This window comes from Solanum pennellii, chromosome 10 (genome assembly GCF_001406875.1).
Source record: "Solanum pennellii chromosome 10, SPENNV200".
Lineage (NCBI taxonomy): Eukaryota > Viridiplantae > Streptophyta > Magnoliopsida > Solanales > Solanaceae > Solanum > Solanum pennellii.
This window is the reverse complement of record NC_028646.1, coordinates 77,169,323-77,191,434: the sequence shown is the minus strand read 5'-3', so window position 1 is coordinate 77,191,434 and position 22,112 is coordinate 77,169,323. Positions and strand designations below refer to the sequence as shown.

Below are 22,112 nucleotides of genomic sequence, written 5' to 3'. Positions count from 1 at the left end.
TTGGGCTAAGTTACCTTTCTTCAGGAAAAGATCATAGACTAAGTTGAGTATTGTAACTACTTGATTCAGTTTGCCCTTCCTGTAAGATTTCTGAACTTGACTAGTCGTCTTGTTAATTTGATAATCCAGAAATCTGTTGTTTCTATCTTCGAAACTCGAGGGATTATGGAAGAGGAGTCCCCTATCTAGTGGAGGTAGTGAGACAGTTTGAAAACGAAAAACAATTCAAAACAGTTTTGAACACAAAAAACTGAAGAATCCATAGTGAATGGTACTAAGGAAAGCATAACATAGTAACAATAGTTAAATAATACAATAACTGACATATAAGAAATAGCAAACATATAGTAACAAAAAATAAAGAACAAGAAACTATGAGAATAACACTATTTCATTAATTAAAGAATATAAGTTCGAGTTATGTGAATGGAACTTCTCAATAAAAAGGTGTTACTTCTTCTATCCTTTATGCGAAAGATATTCTACGAACTTAATCGAGATGCACGTAAACTGACTCAAAATAGTACAATTATAAAAAAATGAGACAAAATTGGTGTGTGCTTTGGAGGCATGCACACAGATACCCAGACACACACGTACACACAGTTTTACAGCATCAATTTCCCATAAAAGCACTTGAAACTATGAAATGAGTCTACAGTCAAAATGTATGTTTTTACTATATAAACACATGCCTTTTCAACTACTCAAAATTTTATTTTATTTTTTTGCTTCTGCCTTGTGATTTGGTGTCCCCTAAAAGACTTATTCCCTGTCTTTTCTTTTCAAAAATAAAAAATAAAAAACTATGATTCTATTACAAAGTTAATTTCGGAGTTAGATCTTCAAAATTTACTATTCCTTTCGTTCTATTTTAATTGTCTATCTAACCATTGGTTGAAGGAAAGGAAAGATTTTGTTTCGGATAGGGCTCGACTTGACTCAATTTTTTTCATTAATTTTTAAATTATGAGAAAAATAGAAATATACAATTCAAATGGTTCAATCTTGAATAGTGAATGGCATAAATATCCTTTAGTTTTGCCCAAAGCAAATGCCACTTTTATGTTCAACTTATTTGCATTATTGCCCTCTATTTGAGGGTAATTTGTCTATTAAAAAGAGATACAAAAACAGTAGCAAATAATTTTATAGCTTTTCTCCATTTTCCAACTTTTTTTACTTACCGGCAATTGTGTCATTGGAAGGGGCCGTATGGTACGCTGGACAATCATAAATAGTTTTGAGATGATAATTTGATACTAACTTTTTTCGTATATGATTACTAATCATAGGATGCGTTATATCAAGAATAATAATTAGTATTGGAAAAAATTATCTGTATCAGAAAATGAAATAATATGATATCATAACTATTTATTTCAAGATGAAAAATATTTTTATAAACAATCAGCTTCTTCTTAAAAATTACAAAAAAGGATTAAAAAAAAATATCTCCTATTAAAAGTTTAAAATGAAAAAAAAGGAGTTAATCTACATGATTATTGGACTAAAAAAAAGTTAAAAGGTATTCATTTTCCTCTCTCAAAACTTAAGGGGAAAATTGGGATTACAAGGAAAATTGGGGATTAAAAATGCAAAGTATCTTTTTGGAGAGAGAAGTGTTTGGGCAAAAGTATTGAAACAGATTCCATCAATAGCATTTACATCAAGTCATAGCAAGGTGATAGATGGAAATATATATGTAATAATAATAAATGAAAGATAAGCAAAAGGGCCCCAATTTTATTTCATATGTACAATATGTTGTGAAAAACTAATTCAAATTTCTACTCAAAAAAGTTTAGAAGCTCTAAAATTCATTGTACAAATGTCTATTAATCTTAAAGGTCATGCAAGTGTTAATATAAAAAATGTGACATCTAGTATAATAAAGTAGCCATTACAAATATGACTCAAAGTCAAGTTACATGGTATTTCAACTTAATTTTCTATGACATCTATCGGAAAAGAAAGTGATGATTATTAAATCATGATAAATATTTTTAATTTTATCATGAAGGTTTTTATTTTATCGCCATAAATGATGAGCTTCTATAGGAACGAAAAAAAGATATCATAACAACATGAACTAAGTAGAAAGAAAAGCCAAAGAAGCTGTGGAGAGAGACAATGCACAAGATCAAAATTCTTGATTTAAATTGAAAGTCTATCAAATTCAAGATTAAACTCTAGACTCCTTAAAACAACGTTCATGAAATAGTAAAATAAATATAATTGTAACCCTCATCATTTTTAAACTGAACAAGAGTATTGTACTTAGTTACACATTTTTTGTCTTCATTATTTTTAGCCATGAAAAATACTAAAAAGTGTGGCCATTAAAGGGTTATTAGACATACAAGATCCTGTATTCTTAGCCAAAAGATTTTTAAATTTAAATAAGTTTAAAACGAATATCGACTATTCAATCAGATATCGAACACAAAATGAAAATCGAGTTAAGGAAGAAGAAGCAAAGATTAGAAAATTGTGTGTTTTTATAACATGGCAGTTGGGAGTTAGTGAGCCCAAAAAGCATCAAGAGTTGTAAAGCTGCTGTGAACTCTTCAAAAAGCTCTCTCTTCTCTCTTTCTTTTCTTTGCTCTGCTCTCACCTCCATTATTTGACAGTCTCTTCAGAGCAAATGGGGTACCTGCACAACCTCCCAAGCTGGCATCATGGCCCATTGTCAGGTGTCTACTTTTCACAATGCCCCAAACAAACAAAGCAAAAAATGAAAATCTCACTACTACCCTTTCTTTCTCCTACTTTCTTTACTACCTCTATATACTCAAAAATGCACAAAATTTAACAATACCCATATCGAGATAACCCCAAAATATACTAATAAAGAAAAAAAAACTGATCTTTTTCACTAGTATCTTGTTTTTCCTTCATATGGGTACAGTTCCTATTATGATTTTGAACCTATAATGGAACTGGGTTCAGTGTCTTCTTCGGGTAATTCAAGCTCATCTGATTCTTTGAATGGCTTGAAGTTTGGCAAGAAAATCTACTTTGGAAATGTGGGTGTTGGAGTTCAGGTCAAGAATGGAAGTGGGTCGTCGCCGGTGAACGGAGATGGGAACCTGCCACCGGCTCCGGCAACGACTAAGAGGGGAAGGGGTGGGTTGGTGCAGGGTGGTCATCCACCTAGGTGCCAAGTTGAAGGTTGTCAGGCAGATCTGAGTGATGCTAAGGCTTACTATTCTAGGCATAAAGTTTGTGGTATGCACTCTAAGTCTCCTACTGTTGTTGTTGCTGGTCTTGAACAGAGGTTTTGCCAACAGTGTAGCAGGTCAGCTTAATTTTCCATATTTGCTATAATACTAACAACTGTTTTTAGAGAAGTATTTATGAACTAGTTATATATATTATATAGCTGTGTCAATAGCAGATACAACATATGCACAGCAGGTGGGGATAATTAACTCACTTTACAAAGTAAGTTCATGCTATAAAACACACCTAAAGTATTCTAGTTTATCGAGTTTCAAACCCGAATCAGTAAGTTTGCCAGTTCTCTATCTAAACTATCACCAATTATCTATCAAAACACACCTTAACTATGAGTTTTTCCCTTTTTCTACCAGAAATATCACCATTGTTTAGGTAAAGAAAAGGGAACAATGGATAGTTGGGGTGTGGTTTTACAAAGTAATTGGTAATAGTTCGCGGAGTAATATCCACATTTTCCAGTTATGATATGAAACTCGAATAACCGAGATACTCTATTTTTTTTTACCTTCACTCTTTGTAGTATAAAGGGATGGCAATTTTGTTTTTTAATGTTTTGACTAATAAAATAGTGGTTCTTGTACTTGTAGTTGTTTATAAACTGGCTTGGTGGAGAGAGATGAAGGTTGTGGGTTTGTGAAATGATTGTTCTGATTTAGTAGTTATAACTGGTTGGCTTCTCTAGTTAAAGTAGAGGTGGTTTTTGGCTGGTTCTGGTGTCTTTCCTTATCCCTTAAATCCAACAACATTTTGGAAGTTATTAATTTGAGATACTGTGCTTAAATAGGACAATGGATTTTGTGAATGTTGTGTTAACAGTTCCTTGCTTATAGTATTGTCCGAGTATCATTTAGGCTTTCTTGGCGCTTTTCTGCTTCATCTAGATGACTTTGGAGAAGCAATATGTGTTTGTTTTCTTATATTCAAGGGAAAGGAAGAGGAAACAAATAAGAGGAGACAGTCTGAGAACTTAAGGAATCATGTATCTCCTTGTCATTTGGTGCATATCAACAAATTAATTTCATTTGTCAACTTCTAAAGGTTTTACTCTCTCTGTTACAATTTGTTTGTATAATTTTAAGAAAGTAAAGAAGACTTGGGAATTTTGTGGTCTTAAACTAAAGTTATGTAGAATGTAGCGAAGTTTTAATTTTGTGGTATTAAACATGTCATGAAGGAAGTAGTTGCCAAATTAGGAAAGAGATATTCCTTTCAAACGGTCTAAAAAGGAAAGTAAGTTAAACAAAAATTGAAACAGAGGGAGTATGCATGTGAGCATTCTGTTTGAGTTGGAAAAGAAGGGTGATGTCCCTCTTCTATAGACATTTTAGGTAAACTGAAATGGCAGACAATCTGCGAAGGAAAGTATTATCTTTCTTTCCTACCGACCTTTATCTGTCCTCCTATTTTTCCTGCTTTTAGTTTTCGGGAAAGATGGCGATGCTTTTATCTGGCATGAGGACTGAAACTTCCTTCCTTTCTAGTGGAGGCAAGTAACTGAAAAGGTCCTCATCCTCTTTAAGGTTTTCCCTTCACTGAATCTAAAGGCATACTGTTTCCTCAATTTCTGATTTTTATGGACTTTGCTTATCTTCTTGGCTTCAACTTCATTGTTGGCAAAATTATACATCAAAGAAGGAAAACTGTGATTCAAGGATCATTATAGAATGGATACCTCCTGAAGGCATGGTTCATTCGTTTGAATCTTTTATCCTTCTTTTTAGGTATTAATCTTTCGTATTCCCCATGGACTTCTTCAACCACCATCACTATAGTGTTTTGACTCGGCCCTTTATCATCTCAAGTTTATAAAACGTTTCAAGTCATACAAGACGTGCTTGGGCATTTCAGGGTCTTACTACTATCTATGCCGAAAAGTTGATAATTGTTTTCACAAGATCGGTATTTATCCTATTGAGTTGTTTTTTGCTAGAAAATAAAGGGCAGCATATTGTAGGAAGCAGAACCACTGCTATATTAGTTTCTGTTATGTCATGCCTCACTAGCTTTTTAGATAAGAATATTGAGTACTATTCTAGAGTTATGTTTTTCTCCTTGGTGACTTGAAATCCTTATTCTGGTATTTATGGTTGTTAAGCACATTATATCCACTATACTAAGGGAATAGAAATTGTTACATCCGTGGTTTTGATTTTGTTAACTTCATTTACATGCTAAAGATTTCATAAACGAAGTATTGAGCTAAACGCTAGAATAAAATGCATTGAGCAACAAAAAGATTAGAACCACCAAGAATGACACCAAATTAATATGTTACATGTTATCTGTCAAAAAAATTAGTATGTTTCTATGTCTATCGATACAACTTTACCTCTTTGCCTTAACAGAAGTACTAAAGTCCATCTGTGGTGCATTGGTGGTGAGAGAATTATATGGTTAGCTGAAATTTGCATATATGATGGTCAGATATAACTATGGTGTTGATTAACTGTCAAGGCACTAATTTTCCATTGGCAATGGTCTCAAACCAAAATTTTTGTCCATACTATAGGCATTAGGCATATCTCACAATGCTTATTAGGTGAAAATTTAGTAAGAAGTGATATTAGTCATGAAGTTTCTGAGCTATGCACCTTTTTGATGTAAAACGTTTAACAGTTCATAAATCCCATTAACCCATATACAGTCAGTATTTTGCTCTTGATAGCACATAAGGAATCTAATATCTCACAGTCACTAGTGTTACTCCGATAATAACTCAATACTTGTGTCTTTCTGTCAGTCTCATACATATATGTGTGCATACGTTTTTGTTTTCCTTCAATACTCGAAGACGCCATGTATGTTATATGCTTGTTCTTACCTGAATAAACAATTCATGTGTGTTTGTTTAAACTTAATACAAATGTACTTGCTCTAGCAAGCATTACTTGTTAATCTGATATTGTTATTACTAAAGATTGACAGAGAGGATTAGAAACAAATGTATCTTCGTATATTCTGAGACTATTTTATGGGAGCCATAGAGCTTATGTTGTGGAAACCTCAAGATCTGTCGTCATGCCTATGTGAAAAAGCCGACTTTGAAGTAAACTTTCTACTGTGACAGCAGAAAAACTTGTATTTATCAAGAGCCATGTTCCACAATTTTAGGACATCGTGATTTTAGATGATACCTATCTGAATGGGTTTCGGGGGGTGAATTTAGTTGTGCCAGATATTTACACCAAACGATTGAATGCAAGACATGTGTCTTTCATACAGACATTTACTTAACCATGGTTAAAGCGACATGTATTCTCAGTTTAATTTATAACTATTAAGGTTGAATTGCTTGGTTTGATGTAAACACCGGGGGCGGGGTAGGTAGTACCATGAAGGGGGTGTTTGTTTCAGTAAGCTTTTCTACTTTGTAGAATGAGATTATAATACTTGTCATGAGAGATTTGAAATCAAGAAAAAGTCTTATCTGAGGTCAGCAAGCTCATCTTCTCAGATAACTTGTGGCTTTTCGATAGCTTCCTTTGTTCATGAATCATGATAATAGCTGCTCGGTACTTGGTTCCAGGTTCCACCAATTAACTGAATTCGACCAGGGGAAAAGGAGTTGCCGCAGGAGACTGGCATGCCATAATGAGCGTCGTAGGAAGCCTCCATCTGGATCTCTTTTCTCTACACACTATGGGAATCTTTCTTCATCAATATTTGGTATGATAGCGTTCCTCTCCCTTTCTTTTTGTTCGCGTTAATACTTGAAGCTCTTTTCTTAGAAAGAAAGAACTTAAGGCTGACTTTCATTATTCTGGTTTGAACTTGTAGAAAATAATAGCAGTAGATCCGGAAGCTTTCTGGTAGACTTCAGCTCACACCAAAATGTCAATGAGAGTTCATGGCCAAATACTCGAGCATCTGAACAAGGATGGGATCATCAATCATCAGGGAAGTTCCTTCAACGTCCTTGGCTGAATAACTCTGAAAATGCTGCTAGTGAGCTTGTTTTGCAAGGTTCAGCTACCAGGACCAGTTATCATGGTGTTCCTTCAGGAGACTATTTTCCTGGAGTCTCAGATTCAAGTGGTGCTCTCTCTCTTCTGTCAAATCGGTCCTGGGGATCAAGGAATCGACCCCCAAGTCTTGGGGTCAACAGCCAAGTTCACATTGATGGGGTACACACCATTCAACCTTCAGGTTCTCATGGTGCACCTACCAATCACTTCTCAAGCCGTTCATTGAGTTTTAAAGGAAATGAAGCTAGCAGCAGTTCACATGAGATGCCTCCTGATCTCGGTTTGGGTCAAATGTTGCAAGCTTCTGATAATCCATACTGTGGCGAGCTTGGGATGGCTCAGCATGGTGATGGAAGACAATACATGGAACTGGACCAGTCTAAGGGTTATCATCCTTCTGTTCAGAATGTGCACTGGACTCTTTGATTGTCCTCCCCTTCGTTTATGATCACAATCGTAAGACTATTTTGTTCATTATCTAGTTTGATATCTTAAAGGCTGTCTATTGACAAATGACCTTTACTATTATGCCAACTTGTGTGCATTTCTGTTGGGCTAGACCCCAGATGACTATCGTTTTCTTCTTGAACTTTTCAATGACTTGCTTCGATTTTTTCCTCTTGCTAAATGATATTCAAGGGGTTAGATGAAGTTTGAACATTTATCAATAAATATGCTTCATTATGATGCAATATTGTCATGTCTCTTGCTGATTTTTCATTTCTGCACTTATAGCTGGTCAGTAAGTCATCCCGTATGTGTAGCACACCGGCTTGACTAATCCGAATTTGTACTGTATAAGACCCACTATAGGGGGAAACACTCTCCATTTCCTAAGACTTCAAACCCGACACTTTTGATTAAAGGAGAGGAATTTTGTCCATCTCATCACATTTTACTTTTGATTAAACGAGGAATTCCGTCCATCCAATCACATTTCAGGGGAAGGGTAGCTATTATAGTTTACTTCTTGAAAATAAGCCAATTAGAATATAATCCTTCTTTTACGTGAAAAAAATGTCAAGGTGGGAAGAAATTTATTGACACATAATTTAAAAAGTGGCCTAAAAAGGGAATATAGTGCAAATAATTCGATAGGTAAAATCTACAAATAAGCCACTTTCATTTTACAAATAAGCCAGCATTTTGACCATGAAATTTGATCATAACTTCAATTTAATTTCAAATAAATGGTATATTTAAACACAACTTCAAATTTTCAAATTTATCATAAGATAAAACTTCATGACTCTGAACAAGACGAAAAAGCGACAATGGTAAGTGGACGCTATTTCTACTATTCCAAAATGGGTTAGATTTGCAAAACAAAAATGGGCCTATAAAGCCCATTAGAAAAAGTTTTACGTGCGTTGTTTATTGGGCCGAAATCTCAATATTGATTAATTGGATCAATATATTACCCATATTGCACAAGCCATCTTCTACGCTTCCTTCTCTCTTCACAAAAATCGCGAAACAGATCAGTGCCATTTCCAGCTGGGTGAGTTCTCTGAGCTTAACTCTCTCTATTTATACAAATTATATGGTTGATTTTGTTGTAATTAACTGCACATGAATGATTTGTATTTCAAAATAACAATTTTTTAAATTTTTTTTAGAGAAATTTAGTAATGTAATCCGATTTTAGGGTTCATAGAAGGGGTAGAGTTTTTTCAGTTGAATGGAATATGAGCTTTATTTTTGTTATATGGATTGTGGATAAGTCTGTGTGATGGATCGCAATTTTTTAGTTCATTGGCAATTGTTTTCCTTATCCTTTTGGTATTGTTTGAGGAGCTAGAGAATGGAAGAGCATGTAGATGATATTGACTTGTTAAGATTAAGGCTGATTTGTTGCTATATTAGGTTCATTGCTTGCTAATAGCCCTTTTGTTATGGTCACAAAACTTGTATATTGTTGTAGGTGTAATTCATAAGTGTGAGCTTAAGAAGCTCGAGCTTTAGGAGGGTACCACTAATTTTCCTTGAAAGACAATTAGTTAGTACAACAACAACAACAACAACAACATACCCATTGTAATTCCATGAGTGGGGTCTAGGGATGGTAGAGCGTATGCAACCCCTACCTTGGGAGTTAGAGAGATTGTTTTCGATAGAACCTCGGCTCTAGGAATAGCAATGCAAAGCAGGTCGAAAAGTAATGACCAAGTGGAGAAGCTATGACAAAATAGTATGGAGAGCATAACATAGCAGTCTTAAAAAAGGTGTAGGGATAAATTATTTAGTATTGGACTAAAATGGGCCCGACTAGAGCAAAATGCATACAGTGGGAGAACCTCGATCTATAGGGGTAAGTGCCCTAATTTTCCATAAAAGACTATTTAGTATTGGAATAAAATGAACCCTATTGGAGTGAAATGAACACAAAGGATTTGTATGGGCCATTCCAACTAGTTTGGGATTAATGTAGCATCTAACGATGTGCTCCATTTGAAAGGAACTAGAGTGTTTTCTATTTTTCGATGTGGTGATTTAGATAAGATAAACCTTTATTTGTCTTCAAAGATTCCTATGTAATAGACAGGGTTATCCTTTAGTTGAGATGATGTATTTAAAAGAAAAAAATTGTCAATTCATTTTCTCTGAATAGATAAATGTTTTTAGCATGGAATTTGAAGTAACCAGATGCGATAAGTGATAACTCTCTGTCATGTCTGGAATGTGTTACAATTTGAGGGTAAGAGAGGCACTGCCTTTGCTTGAGCATGTACTTATAGGTTGTCTTTATATCTTTTGCTTATCTCTAACCTTCATACACATCTATGTACATCACACATGGTTAGTGGCATATCTCTTAACTTGGTGATCAATTGATAGCGCGTGTCTTGGAAAAATCAAATGTTCAGTTGAGTTTCAAGCACAAGGTGTAATGATATGAGGGAAGGTCAATTGTCTAGCCTAACTTAGACTTCTGATGGTTTTCTGAATGTGAAGCTCACATTTTTCTTCACGAACTTCTTCTGCTTCTTCCTCACATTTTTGTTGAACCTACTTAATTTGGTTATAGACTATTAAAAGAATGTCTGAATGGTGTATAACATCCAAGTTCTTTTTTTAGAATGATTAATAAGTATTTAAAATGAATGCAATTGCAAAGATATCTGTTAATCACAAGAAAAAAAGCTGTAAGATTAGTTCCATACCATATACTATTAATGTATGTTGCTTGGATTCTCCAAAAATACAGTGGCGGGTGCCACACCCTTACCGAATCCTCCAAATATGCACTTCTTTTGGAGGATCCAACACACACCAAGGCAATTTTGTTAAAGAGTCTGAACAACAAAGCTTTTTAGTAGTTCTGTTTTCCATCTTCTTGAATTGTTCATATGGAGAACTTTGTAATTCCAGTAGCGGGTACTAAAAATTGAGGCATTATTAGAAGGCAGAATGAGTAGTTATAGATCTACACACAGGCACAATCTTATGAATTCTTTTATGTATGGGATTGGGTAAGCATATAGGGTGATGGCCAAAATTTATGTGATCATTGTTTTCTCATCATTTGCTTCTTGTGGACTAAGATGATGTTTTCTTGCTTCAAATATTTATGTTCGCGACACACTATTTCTCACTGTCTCTCGCCTTTGATATCTGGTTATTAGTTCAAGCATATCTTGTTTTCACATTTTTTACTGGCGTATTGGCAAGGATAGAGTAAAATCATGGATGAGGCTGCAGAGCTAAGGTATTATGAAGAGGAGGATACACCAGGGATGAAAACACTGAAAGGGGCAACCTCAGGTCTAGTTGCTGGTACACTTTGGGGTGCCATTATTGCAACTTGGCATGATGTACCCCGTGTTGAGAGAAATGTTGCTCTTCCTGGTTTGATCCGGACATTGAAAATGATGGGAAACCACGGGCTTACCTTTGCTGCTATTGGTGGAGTCTATATAGGGGTAGAACAGCTGGTGCAGAACTATAGGGTGAAAAGAGATTTTATTAATGGAGCAGTGGGTGGATTCGTTGCTGGTGCTTCTGTGCTGGGTTTCAAAGGTAATCCCCTCCTCTCCACCCAACAACATCCTTTTAACAGAGAAATTGTCTGTGGACTGATTTCTTATAACAAAAAAGGGGTTTGTTCTTAGTTCACATCCAGCATAGAGCCTATTTATAGAGCTGGCATTCAATTGGCATTGTGATGGGTGCATCTATTTAATTCTTATCATTTCCTGTCCTGGTGTTCTTGGTTTCAGTGAAGGTTTTGGTTAATTTTAATTCCTTTATCATCTCTATTTTAGATGCCTATTAAGATTTTTAACTTCACAAACAATAAATAGATTTTTTCTCCCATCAATCTGTGTGCTGTATGGACAAAGATTCTTAAACATGACCACAACCATTTTACATGGCATTTCATTTAGTTCCTGAAAGAAACAGGGGTGTGTCTTTTTTAGGACCTGTCACAGAATAGTTATGGCTCTTGCTACGGCGAGCAGTAGCCCCTTGACTCAGCTGCTGCTACAGGTATTTGAGAACAGATTAATAGATTTCCTCCTTGCACAGAATGAACTTTTCATCAACCAAAAGTTTAGAATTCAGCGAGTGTACGATCTCATGAGTTGCATAAAGCATTTGTGCAGATTAAGTACATCATTCATTCATTCATGGTGTTCTATCCCTTGCCTCTGGTAACAGACCAATCCAAATGTTGCTGTGGTGCCAAACTAATTTGACTGTTATCCTTGCAGGAAGGAGTATTCCAACTGCTCTGTCAGCTGGGGCTGCACTTGCAGTCACTTCTGGTATAATTGATGGACTAGGCGCAACCACAAGAACTGACAATGGCAAGGAGTACTATCCTTACACTACGAAGAAAAGAGTCGTTGCTGAATGATTGGTAGTTGGACAGAATTAATGTGACTCGGTGAAAGCTCACTATGAATGATTGTGACTACACCTTCTTGATTTATGCTGTTCTCTTTTTCCTTTAACCTGAAAGTCTGATGCAAATAAGCATGCTATGTACTCTATTTCTAGCATCACAGGTGATTTTTGATTGAGTTTGAATACCTGACCAGATGTATTAATGGGCTATATGTTGTTCGATATTATGGCGCTCTATGGCTTCTCTATTTTAAGATTTTTTATGATTTGCTATAAGACAATTGTGGTTTGCAAAATGAAGTCTGACCTTAACCTTATTTAAGCACAATCTTCGTTTTGTTTTGCGCTGTTATATTGGGAAGAGATTGCTGGCATCTACTCGTACTTCCTCAATCAAGTTGTACTTGCTTAGATTCTCAAAAATGTTCTTAGGTGTGTTGGATCCGTTAAAAATAATGCTTTTTGAAGGATCTAAACACGGCGCAACTTCATTTTAGAGAGTTCGAGCAACACTATAGTATTGACAATGGATTAAACTTTTTATTTCGTTTAATTTTTTTTATTTTTATTTATTTTTGGTAATATTCTTGCTTTCACCGACTCATCGGCTCCATAGTTCATCTCCACCTTAATGTTCATTTATTTAGGCTGCACATTTAAACGAAAATAATGAGAGGTCATTTATTCATAGCAGAAAAAATACTCACTCAAATTTTAAAAAGAAACCACCAAATAATGCTAAATTGATTCTCCCTCGTATTGTTTAAGGTATCCCTTAAAAATAATAAAAGTAAAAGTTCTTTTGTTATATTACCCTTTATATCTTGTCAAAATGAGTAATAATTGTTGACTGGTTCCTGAAAAATAATGTGAATTGTTATTGGAGCTAGGAGTGGATTTCAAAGAAGTAATTATTACTCTTTTGATTTTTTAACTCGATGCTTATTTGGAATCAAATTAGCAAGAAGTAAACAACAATTGAAATGAATCAGAGGTAGTAGGATAAACGTGACACTAAATTATGTGTCCGACATTATCGAATCTCATTCTTGCATCATAATCATAAATGTCTCGAGTTTAACGTTATTGAAATTATACATTTTACATTTCTCGTGACATAAAATTCGAAAAAAAAAACAAGGAGGAAAAAAGAAAAATTATATTTATTTATTCCATAAATTATTCAAATAAGAAAGAAAAAAGACAATACAATAATTAGCTTGAATTAAATAGAAAACTTATATAAATTTTGTTATACATACTATTTCTTTAGAATCTATAATATCTTCAACAAATAATGAACTAGGAAAATAATAATTGATCCAATTACTAAAGTTACCTTCTTGTAAAACATTAAAATTTCTCGGCATTCAATATCAAAACAGAAAGACTACAAAACACATATAATAGATATACACATTGTTACTTTAATTTTTAATTATTAAGACTAAATAATTTTCTTATATTATAAAATATAATTCGCTGCGAATAAATATTTAATCACTATGGGATTGGCCGTGTGAAGTCCAGACACACTCATCGAATAAAGAGAATTCAATGAAAAAATATTATCCTTAGTTACATTTTACGTGATACTTATTTTTTTTTAATTCATTTAAAAAAAATTATATTATTATTTAAACTATTCAACTTAAATAAAATAATTTTTAATCATATTACTTAAGAGTTATTTTAAACCCTTTTTCTTACACACATTTTAAATCAAACATGACACACAGAACAGAACAGAGACGGTAATATTTTTTAAAAAAGAACAGAGGGACAGAAACACAAATATTCACACACACAAAATCTCAGCATATTCACCCCCACCCCACCCTACCCCTACCCCACCCCATTGGAATCAGACAAAGAACACAGAGCTCTCTTATACCCTCTTCACTGTTTTCTTCTTTCTTTCTTGTGTTGTGTACTTTGTTGCCTTTTTCACTTTTGATTTTGGCTCACTACACCATTTTCTACTACACTTTGGTTCAAGAAAGAGCAAAACCCCAAACCCCTTTTGCTTTTTTTCCTCCTTAAGACTCCATTCTTGATAACCTTGTCAGTAAAAATCCAATCTTTCCTCTTCAGATTCTATGAAACCTCAAGGTACATTCACTTTCTCTTTATGGGTTTTTGTTTTTGATGTAATTTTATAGGAAAAAATTGATTTCATTTTTTTCATGCTTTTTGGGTTGTGTGTGTTTTGAATGCTAGGATGATGTTTAGTTGTTGGTGCCTGTTCAGCATAATGTGGTTGATTTTTGGCTTTCAAATGACTGGTTTTGTTTGCTTTTGCTTTTGTTAACTTTCTCTTTATGTGGGTAAGAGTAGTTCTTGTATACAGTTTGTCATAGCATTGGTTAAAGATTGCTTTTTTATGGTTGCTCTATTAGTAAAGTTTTGTGTTTTTGATATCTGTTATCTTTTGTTGTTTATTGTGTTTCTGATATCACATTGTTCCGCTATTTCGATGTTGTTGCTTTTCCCGATAACTACTTTGATTTGCTGCACTTGAGCTGAGGCTCTTTCCAAAACAGCCTCTTTACCTCCTCGAGGTAGGGGTAAGGTCTGCCTTGTACCTTACCCTCCCTGGACCCCACTTTTGAAATCACACCGGATATGTTGTTGTTGTTGCTGTTTTGAAGGGAATTAGAACTGATTATTATTTTCTTTTTGATGTTATGGATGTTTGAAGCATTCAGATCTGGCTGTGAATGTTTTTGTCATTATTCTGATTGTCATTCAAGTGGTTCTTTTCCCCACTTTTAACTCTTAAGTTATTCATGTGACAAAGATCTGATAGTCCACATTCTCTAGATTTTGCTATCTCATCTTTTTGAATACATTTGTTTCACACTGTTTTGATTCACTATTTTTGTGCAGTGACATAATTTGGGAGTTCTCTTTGTCGGTAACTGGTTGTCTGTGCTGAGGTCTTCCTTCTGTTGATCACTGGGTCACATTCTGGTGGAGAACTAGAGGGGTTTTGTGGTGATTGTGCTTTTGACAAAGGTGTGTCAAGTGTTGTTGCGTCAACCTCGAAAATGCAGAGGCCCCATCAAGAAGATTTCTCACTCAAGGAGACCAAACCCCACCTTGGTGGAGGGAAGATTACTGGTGATAAGCTCACTAGCACATATGACCTTGTTGAGCAAATGCAGTATCTTTATGTCCGGGTTGTGAAAGCTAAGGATTTACCTGCAAAGGATGTAACAGGTAGTCTTGATCCTTATGTTGAGGTTAAGCTCGGGAATTATAAGGGTACGACTCGTCATTTTGAGAAGAAGTCGAATCCCGAGTGGAGTCAGGTGTTTGCTTTCTCAAAAGATAGGATTCAGGCTTCTGTACTTGAAGTAATTGTGAAAGATAAGGATTTTGTTAAGGATGACTTTGTGGGTCGTGTCCTGTTTGATTTGAATGATATCCCAAAAAGGGTTCCCCCAGACAGTCCTCTCGCTCCACAGTGGTATAGGTTGGAGGAGAGGAATGGTACCAAAGTCAAAGGGGAGTTGATGTTGGCTGTTTGGATGGGAAATCAAGCTGATGAAGCCTTTCCTGAAGCTTGGCATTCAGATGCTGCAGCTGTTAGTGGGGCTGATGGCCTTGCAAATATAAGGTCTAAGGTGTACCTCTCGCCAAAATTATGGTACCTAAGAGTTAACGTGATCGAGGCTCAAGACTTGATTCCAAATGACAAAAGCAGGTTTCCAGAAGTTTACGTCAAGGCCATGCTTGGAAATCAAGCATTGAGGACCAGAGTTTCCATGAGCAAGACTATCAATCCCTTGTGGAATGAGGATCTGATGTTTGTAGCAGCGGAACCGTTTGAGGAGCCATTGATTTTGAGTGTGGAAGATAGAGTTGCAAACAAGGATGAAGTCCTTGGGAGGTGTGCAATTCCTTTGCAGTATGTGGATCGGAGGTTGGACCATAGACCTGTGAACACGAGATGGTTTAATCTTGAGAAGCATGTTATTGTTGAGGGTGAAAAGAAGGAAATCAAGTTTGCTAGCCGGATTCATATGAGAGTATGTTTGGAAGGAGGCTACCATGTGCTGGATGAGTCAACCCATTACAGTAGTGATCTTAGGCCAACTGCAAAACAGCTGTGGAAATCTAGCATTGGTGTTCTTGAAGTAGGTGTTCTGAGCGCTCAGGGCCTGTCACCAATGAAAACGAAGGATGGGCGGGCAACGACAGATGCCTATTGTGTAGCAAAGTATGGGCAGAAGTGGGTGCGGACAAGGACAATTATAGATAGCTTTGCTCCCAGATGGAATGAGCAATACACGTGGGAAGTATTTGATCCTTGCACTGTTATAACTATTGGTGTATTTGATAATTGTCATCTGCAAGGAGGAGATAAATCTGGAGGGGCAAGGGACTCAAGGATTGGAAAGGTCAGGATCCGTCTTTCGACTCTTGAAACTGATCGTGTCTACACACATTCATACCCACTGCTGGTCTTGCATCCCACTGGGGTGAAGAAGATGGGTGAAATTCATTTGGCTGTGAGGTTTACTTGCTCGTCGTTGGTGAATATGATGCATATGTACTCACAGCCATTGTTACCGAAAATGCACTATCTTCATCCGTTAACTGTTACGCAGCTGGACAACTTGAGGCACCAAGCCACTCAGATTGTCTCCTTGAGGCTGAGTCGTGCTGAGCCACCTTTGAGGAAAGAGATAGTAGAGTATATGTTGGATGTTACTTCTCATATGTGGAGCATGAGGAGAAGCAAGGCTAACTTTTTCAGGATTATGGGTGTTTTAGGTGTGGTAATTTCTGTCGGAAAATGGTTTGATCAAATATGCAATTGGAAAAATCCCATTACGACTGTTCTGATCCATATCCTGTTCTTGATACTGGTTCTTTATCCAGAGCTTATTCTACCTACCATTTTCCTCTATCTGTTCCTGATCGGAATTTGGTACTACAGATGGAGGCCAAGGCATCCTCCTCACATGGATACTCGCCTTTCTTGTGCTGATACTGCTCATCCCGATGAGCTGGATGAGGAATTTGATACTTTCCCTACTTCACGTTCTCCTGATATTATCAGGATGAGGTATGACCGCATAAGAAGTATTGCAGGGAGGATTCAGACCGTGGTTGGCGACTTGGCTACTCAAGGAGAGAGGCTGCAGTCTTTGCTGAGCTGGAGGGACCCTAGAGCAACAGCATTGTTCGTAATTTTCTGCTTGGTTGCTGCTGTTGTTCTCTATGTCACTCCATTCCAAGCCGTGGGGCTCTTGACCGGGTTTTATGTATTAAGACATCCAAGGTTCCGCTACAAGCTTCCATCTGTGCCGCTTAACTTCTTCAGAAGGTTGCCTGCTAGAACAGACTGCATGCTATAACCCATGCCCTTAAACAACTATCATCTCTATCCTACCTTCTGTTTTTCTGCATTCAATCGTCGAAAATGATGTAGAAATTGTGGGGCTCTCCTACTATTTTGCATAAGATCCTGGTGAAACTGTTAGTTTAGTGAGTTTGCTTTCTATTTGCTCTATGTTTTTCAAAAAAAAAATTGGCTGCTGATGCAAATCTATGTATGTAATCATGTAGCTTGCAAGTTATTATGTTTTGAACAATCCCCCAATACTCAATTCAAAAGTATTCCCTATTCAATTTGGAATGTGTTTTTTTTGTTGACATAATGTTGCTCTATATTGATATCCAAAACTTTGGGTTTTCTTCGATAAACCAAAAATCATGAGGCTCGTGGGCGCGACAAGAAACTTGGTTGATAACAGCCCCATCCCTTTATCAATTCGAGACTTGAATCTAATTCACATCACATGCTCGAACCTATGACATGGATTTAATCCATATTATATGTTGTACTCTTACACTAGACTAAAACCATGTACATGGTGCACAAATTCTAAGTCATTTTCATTTGGTTGATAAATCATTAGTAATACAACATATGATTAGGAGTATCTTTTAGCTTGTGATGATTTACTTAGTTCGAGGTGAAAATTATTGAACGTGTGAATAGAGTTTCATATTAATAGATATAATGAAAAAAAGAGTTACTTATAAGGTGTAATGTTACTTCTAATGATAGTAAAATCTTTTAAAATAAAATCGAACGAATTTAATCCAACTTTTAAGAGTAAATTTACCTAATAAATGAAGCTAGCTGACAATAATATGTTTCAGGTTGATTTAGTCCAACAAATAATACTTTATGAAAAAGCAAAAGAGTATGTCAGAAGAGGTAGAAAAATATATTAAGGACCACAAAATATTTTTTTCCAAAAAAAGAAGTAAATGACCGACTTTTTTTTAAATGGAATATTCTCTTTTTTTCTATTTTCTGTTTGTTTTCACTTTAATAAAGCTGTGTAAAGTAACAATGGGCTTCTTTTGCTTTGGGCCAATGGTCACTAATATGTGGGCTTATTGGCCCTAATTACTTACAGGCTTCTTCTATGGGCTTGAGTGAAAATTAATTGGGCCTTCTATCTAATAATTGAATTTAATGACAGAAATCTCACCTTTAAGTTCTCTTATTATTATTATTCCCTATTAGTTTTATAAATCTCCGAAATCTCTCATTTTCACGCATCAGATTAATGTATCTCGCGCATCAAATTAGTGTATCATGTATAAAATGTACATCAGATTAGTGTATCACGTATAAAATGTAATGTATCTTACTTAACGATTAATGTATCTCGCAAATCAGATTAATGTATCAGCACTTATATTATTGTATCAGTTTGAGGGATTTCTGTAATTATAACTTATAAGGGACAAATGGTAATATTACCTTAAAAAGTATGTGATTTATGTTCTTTTCGGATAATTTTGTGGGTGTTACCATTTAAATTTTAGCCTCATTTAGAAAAAAAAATTCAAAACATAACTTGTTAATGGACCAACACTTGCTTTAATAGCAAATTATGATGATCGTTACGATTTGTTGGACAAAATCTTAACGAATCGTTAGAATTAAGGTGTTCATGATTTGGTTTAATATTGATACATATCGAATATCAAATCAAATTGATCTTGACCTAATATCAAATTAAGAATGTTTAGCTTATACAAAATTATCATATCCTCGATGCATTCATATTGGAAGCCTCTAATTCTAATTAACACATTGCATAGTTAAATATGTTTAACTTGATCTGAGTGTAGTTTAACATGACATTACAATTACACATTGCATATTAACATGATTGTTGTGAGTTGTGACACAAAACAAAAAAGAAAAATAAAAGAGATTAAATAATTGGAGCAGAAGGTTCAATGTGAAACGTTACAAGGACTTAGCAGCAAAAATCAAGAACAATTCATCATTTGTCTTGAAGCCATATTTAGACTGTGTTTGTTTGTTCCAAATTGTCCTAACTCCTAACACAGCCAAGACTTTAAAAGTAGACGCTTTAATTACTCCGTCCGTCCCAAAATAAGTGTTACAATAACAGATATTACAACTAAACTATTCATAATTAATGTTTCATACAAATTAAACACTATTTAAAGGATAAAGAGTATGGTTGGCTTAAATAGTTTATAGTTGTAGAGAATGCATCACCACAACTTTTGGTGGTATAGTAAATACTTTAATTATAAGTCACTTTTAATGAAAAGCGCTTTACTTCTAAACTCTATAGTAGGATTTTTTAACATAAGTCTGAATTAATCAGATTATAAATGATATATCAAACATCAAATGAGAAATAAAAATACCAATTTAAATTAATTGAATCAATAATGTTCAAATTAATTTTATGTCCAAAAAAGGGCTCGTAAAAAAGTGAATGAAAGAAATACATTTAAAAAATCAATTTTTTTAATGTCACATTATATTATATGTTTCTCTATATCAATATTTAATTATAACAATCATGAAATATATCCCAATGACATCTTTATAAAAGGATTTGACTGAAGATAAAATTACAACATTAATCTTAGGCTTTCCTTATTTTATTTTAAATGGAAAAGGGTTTGATATACTCCTCAACATTGTCGATCATTTGAAGCTGAGATGCCCTTGTTATGAAAGTGACTCATTTAACGGAAGCGAAAAAAATTAGTTTTAGATTTATATTTTTGACTAATTTTCTTAAAAATTAATTAGGGGTACATACAGTTTTTCTAGTAAAGTTCAAAGCATATTTTAATCTTTTTCATAAAATTATTTTTTGACATCTTTTATTATAATTATTTAAGTTTTTATTCTTATTTTTTCTTTCATTCCTTAGTGTAAAGAAAAAATTTAAAAATATTTCTTTTGTGGCTATATTATAATTTAAAATTATTTTCTTTTACCTATATTGTAATTTAATTTTTGTATTTGAAGAAAAAATTTGGTCATCTATGATAAGTTCTACAAGAATATTAGTGAAACATAAATATATTTGACCATCAAAATAATAAATCTAAATTAGTCACTGAAACAAAAAAAAAGTCAAAAAAATATATATGTTTAAGGAGGATTACATATACTCATATGGAATTATATCTTTTTCTAAAAAAAAGTTAAAAAAAATTAAACTAATTTGAGGAAAAGGGTATATGTGAATTATTTGTATATAAATAGGGTATATATGAGTCACTTTTATAACGAGGGTACATCAGCTCTAAATAACAAAGTTGAAGAATATATCATACCCTTTTCCCTATTTTAAATAGGGTTCACTTCTTTTCTCTTCAAGAGTTGTGCCTCTTGTAAGGACGGAGTTAGAGTTTTAGCTATGAATTTGATAGAACTCAATAAATTAAAATTTGAATTTATATTAAGCAATTTATTAAATATATATAAAAAAATTTATTCCAAATCTATTAAATCATATTTGTTAAAATTTAAAATTTATAAATTTTAAATTTTAAATTCGTTTTCGCATTTTTGAATATTCCATTTTTGCTCCCCACAAAGAGGAGAAATTTCCTTTGAATCATCAGAAGGAAAAATTGCACATGAGTTGAATGTAAATTTGGAAGACAGTAAGTGAGAATACTAAGTCAAGGCAAATAGAAACAATTTCAGACAGAAATAAAACCTACTTTAAAAAGTTATCAACAATTTTCTATTTTTAGAAAACAGAAAAAGAGGGCACATTCATTGACCCCATTGTAGATTTGGACTAAGATTAATGTTGTTGTTTGGAGAGAGAGAGAGAGTAGGAAGTAGTTTGTTGGAAATATTAATAAGGTGTATGTTGGTTTCTTGGTCCATCTAAGGCAAATGCGAAGATAAGATTTTAATTTTATAGATTTTGAATTTTATAAGTGATAATAATTGAGGACTAAATTTGATATACGTACATATCTAATGAATTTAATAATATATAGGGATAATTGTATATAATAGCAAATTAATAACCTAAAATAAATGAGTAACTACTGTTTGATTTAATTGTACCCCATAGCAAACGTTTGCCAAAGTTTGTCAGTCGCTTCTCTCCCAAAATTCTCGCTCGCCACTCTCCCATTCTCGCTCGCCACTCTCCCTCTGCTCGGCTCTCTCGCTTTGTACAACAGAAGTGTATAAATTGTGTTTCTATTTTGTATAAAGCAGAGAAAATTGTTTATACACATGCAAAAACATATATCTTCGTGCTATACACTTAATTATACAATTTATAAACATTTTACTTCGATTCAATTGTATACAAATGCAAATTTTATACAAATATTGCAGCGAAAAAGGCCAGCAAATTATACAATTGCGAATTATACAATTGCAGTGAAATACAATTTTCTCTCACTTTATACAACAAAAGTATATCTAATGTGTTTCTGTTTTTGTATAAATCGAGAGAAAAACATATATCTTCTTCCTATACACTTATAGTTATACAATATACAAACATTTTACTTCGATTCAATTGTATGCAAAACAAATTTTATACACATATTGCAGCGAAATAGGCCAGCAAATTATACAATTTAGGCCAGCGAATCATACAATTGTATATGTATAGCGAGGCTAGCGAATTATACAATTTAGGTCAGTGAATTATACAGTTGTACATGTATAGCGAATTATACAATTATACGTTTGCTATGAAGCGC

At 34.2% G+C, this 22,112-nt stretch overlaps 3 protein-coding genes across 3 annotated transcripts; all 3 read left to right on the top strand.

Moving 5' to 3' along the window:
- The first annotated feature begins 2,381 nt into the window (after positions 1-2,381).
- Positions 2,382-7,900, top strand: LOC107002221 (squamosa promoter-binding-like protein 9). Its single transcript, XM_015200155.2, has 3 exons — positions 2,382-3,301; positions 6,770-6,909; positions 7,021-7,900. Exons 1-3 carry the CDS (start codon positions 2,937-2,939, stop codon positions 7,632-7,634), a joined length of 1,119 nt encoding a protein of 372 aa, XP_015055641.1. The 5' UTR covers positions 2,382-2,936; the 3' UTR covers positions 7,635-7,900.
- A 726-nt stretch (positions 7,901-8,626) lies between these two features.
- Positions 8,627-12,355, top strand: LOC107002222 (outer envelope pore protein 16-3, chloroplastic/mitochondrial). Its single transcript, XM_015200156.2, has 3 exons — positions 8,627-8,709; positions 10,886-11,228; positions 11,924-12,355. The coding sequence occupies exons 2-3, from the start codon at positions 10,895-10,897 to the stop codon at positions 12,067-12,069; spliced, it is 480 nt and encodes a 159-aa protein (XP_015055642.1). The 5' UTR covers positions 8,627-8,709; positions 10,886-10,894; the 3' UTR covers positions 12,070-12,355.
- Positions 12,356-13,926: 1,571 nt separating this feature from the next.
- LOC107002220 (FT-interacting protein 7) lies at positions 13,927-17,709 on the top strand. The gene is made up of 2 exons (XM_015200154.2): positions 13,927-14,171; positions 14,949-17,709. Exon 2 carries the CDS (start codon positions 15,110-15,112, stop codon positions 17,426-17,428), a length of 2,319 nt encoding a protein of 772 aa, XP_015055640.1. The 5' UTR covers positions 13,927-14,171; positions 14,949-15,109; the 3' UTR covers positions 17,429-17,709.
- Positions 17,710-22,112: the final 4,403 nt, after the last annotated feature.

Coding starts and splice junctions, on each gene's coding strand:
- LOC107002221 (XM_015200155.2), top strand. CDS start 2,937: ATGGAACTGGGTTCAGTGTCTTCTTCGGGTAATTCAAGCTCATCTGAT. Junction 3,302..6,769: donor TTTTGCCAACAGTGTAGCAG/GTCAGCTTAATT, acceptor ACTTGGTTCCAG/GTTCCACCAATTAACTGAAT. Junction 6,910..7,020: donor TCTTTCTTCATCAATATTTG/GTATGATAGCGT, acceptor TTGAACTTGTAG/AAAATAATAGCAGTAGATCC.
- LOC107002222 (XM_015200156.2), top strand. CDS start 10,895: ATGGATGAGGCTGCAGAGCTAAGGTATTATGAAGAGGAGGATACACCA. Junction 11,229..11,923: donor TTCTGTGCTGGGTTTCAAAG/GTAATCCCCTCC, acceptor TTATCCTTGCAG/GAAGGAGTATTCCAACTGCT.
- LOC107002220 (XM_015200154.2), top strand. CDS start 15,110: ATGCAGAGGCCCCATCAAGAAGATTTCTCACTCAAGGAGACCAAACCC.